The following is a 904-nucleotide window of genomic DNA, read 5'->3' as shown; positions in this document are numbered from 1 at the left end:
AAGCCATAATAGGTATGTGGGGGGGGGGGCGGTGGCAACAACACGAGTGAGGTACGCACGCCATAAAACGGTCAACCATTCACCATCAAAAGGACATCACTTACCTGAGGACAAAATTCAGAAGATGGGGAAAGAAGGATGAATGGAAACAAGAAACCCAGGGAGGGAGTTGGGATAATGATGTTACATGGAGGGGATCGCAAACCATGGGATTAGATGACGTGTGTGATTTGTTGAATGTAAAACTGATGATCTGCTCTGTAAATCTGCACTCAATTTACCATCAAGAGTTAATAACAGTACTAATAGAGGCTGACTCAGAGACTCTGAAAGATCCACATATGAGATTAGTGGATGGAGAAGAAGAAGGTGGTGCAGAGGGCTGGACCAGGGAGTAGCTATAAAACCCACTACTCACAGCCATCGCGTGGATTCAGACCTATATAGGATTTCTGAGACTGTAAGTCTTCATGGGAGCAGATAACCTCATTGTTGTCCTGAGGAGCGGCTGGTAGGTTTGCACTGCCATCCTGTAGGTTAGCACCCCAACGTCTTACCTATGTCACCCCCAAAGAGCTGGTTGTTGTTGCTAAGTGCTGTTGAGTTGGTTCTGACCCATAGCGAACCTGTATAGGTTTCCAAGGAGCAGCTGGTTGAGAACCGCCTAACCTTGCAGTTCCAACGGCGTTGGAGTCTGGTGCATTACCCACAGTGCCACACCAGGACTCCAAGGAGCTAGAAGCTTATATTTAAGCCCCCAATTCCACTTTTGCCAGTTCTTGCCACTGGACCTGAACACAAAGACAGATCAAGATTAAAGGATGGCCAACCAAGAGGACCCTCCTACAGGTAAGCAGAGGGGAAGGTGGGTGAGTCATGACTGTGTAGTTGAAATGCTCGCCAA

At 47.8% G+C, this 904-nt stretch overlaps 1 protein-coding gene across 1 annotated transcript in view; it reads left to right on the top strand.

The window, feature by feature from the left end:
* Positions 1–821: 821 nt before the first annotated feature.
* The window catches only part of DPRX (divergent-paired related homeobox), a 9,163-nt gene continuing 9,080 nt past the window's right edge, over positions 822–904 (top strand). Inside the window, exon 1 of the mRNA XM_006868322.1 lies at positions 822–849. Within this exon, the coding sequence (XP_006868384.1) occupies positions 822–849 (28 nt within the window). The remainder of the gene's footprint in view (positions 850–904) is intronic.

This window comes from Chrysochloris asiatica, unplaced genomic scaffold, assembly GCF_000296735.1.
Source record: "Chrysochloris asiatica unplaced genomic scaffold, ChrAsi1.0 scaffold00116, whole genome shotgun sequence".
Classification (NCBI taxonomy): Eukaryota; Metazoa; Chordata; class Mammalia; order Afrosoricida; family Chrysochloridae; genus Chrysochloris; species Chrysochloris asiatica.
Note: the sequence above shows the minus strand (reverse complement) of the source record. Positions and strands in the feature narration are given on the sequence as shown.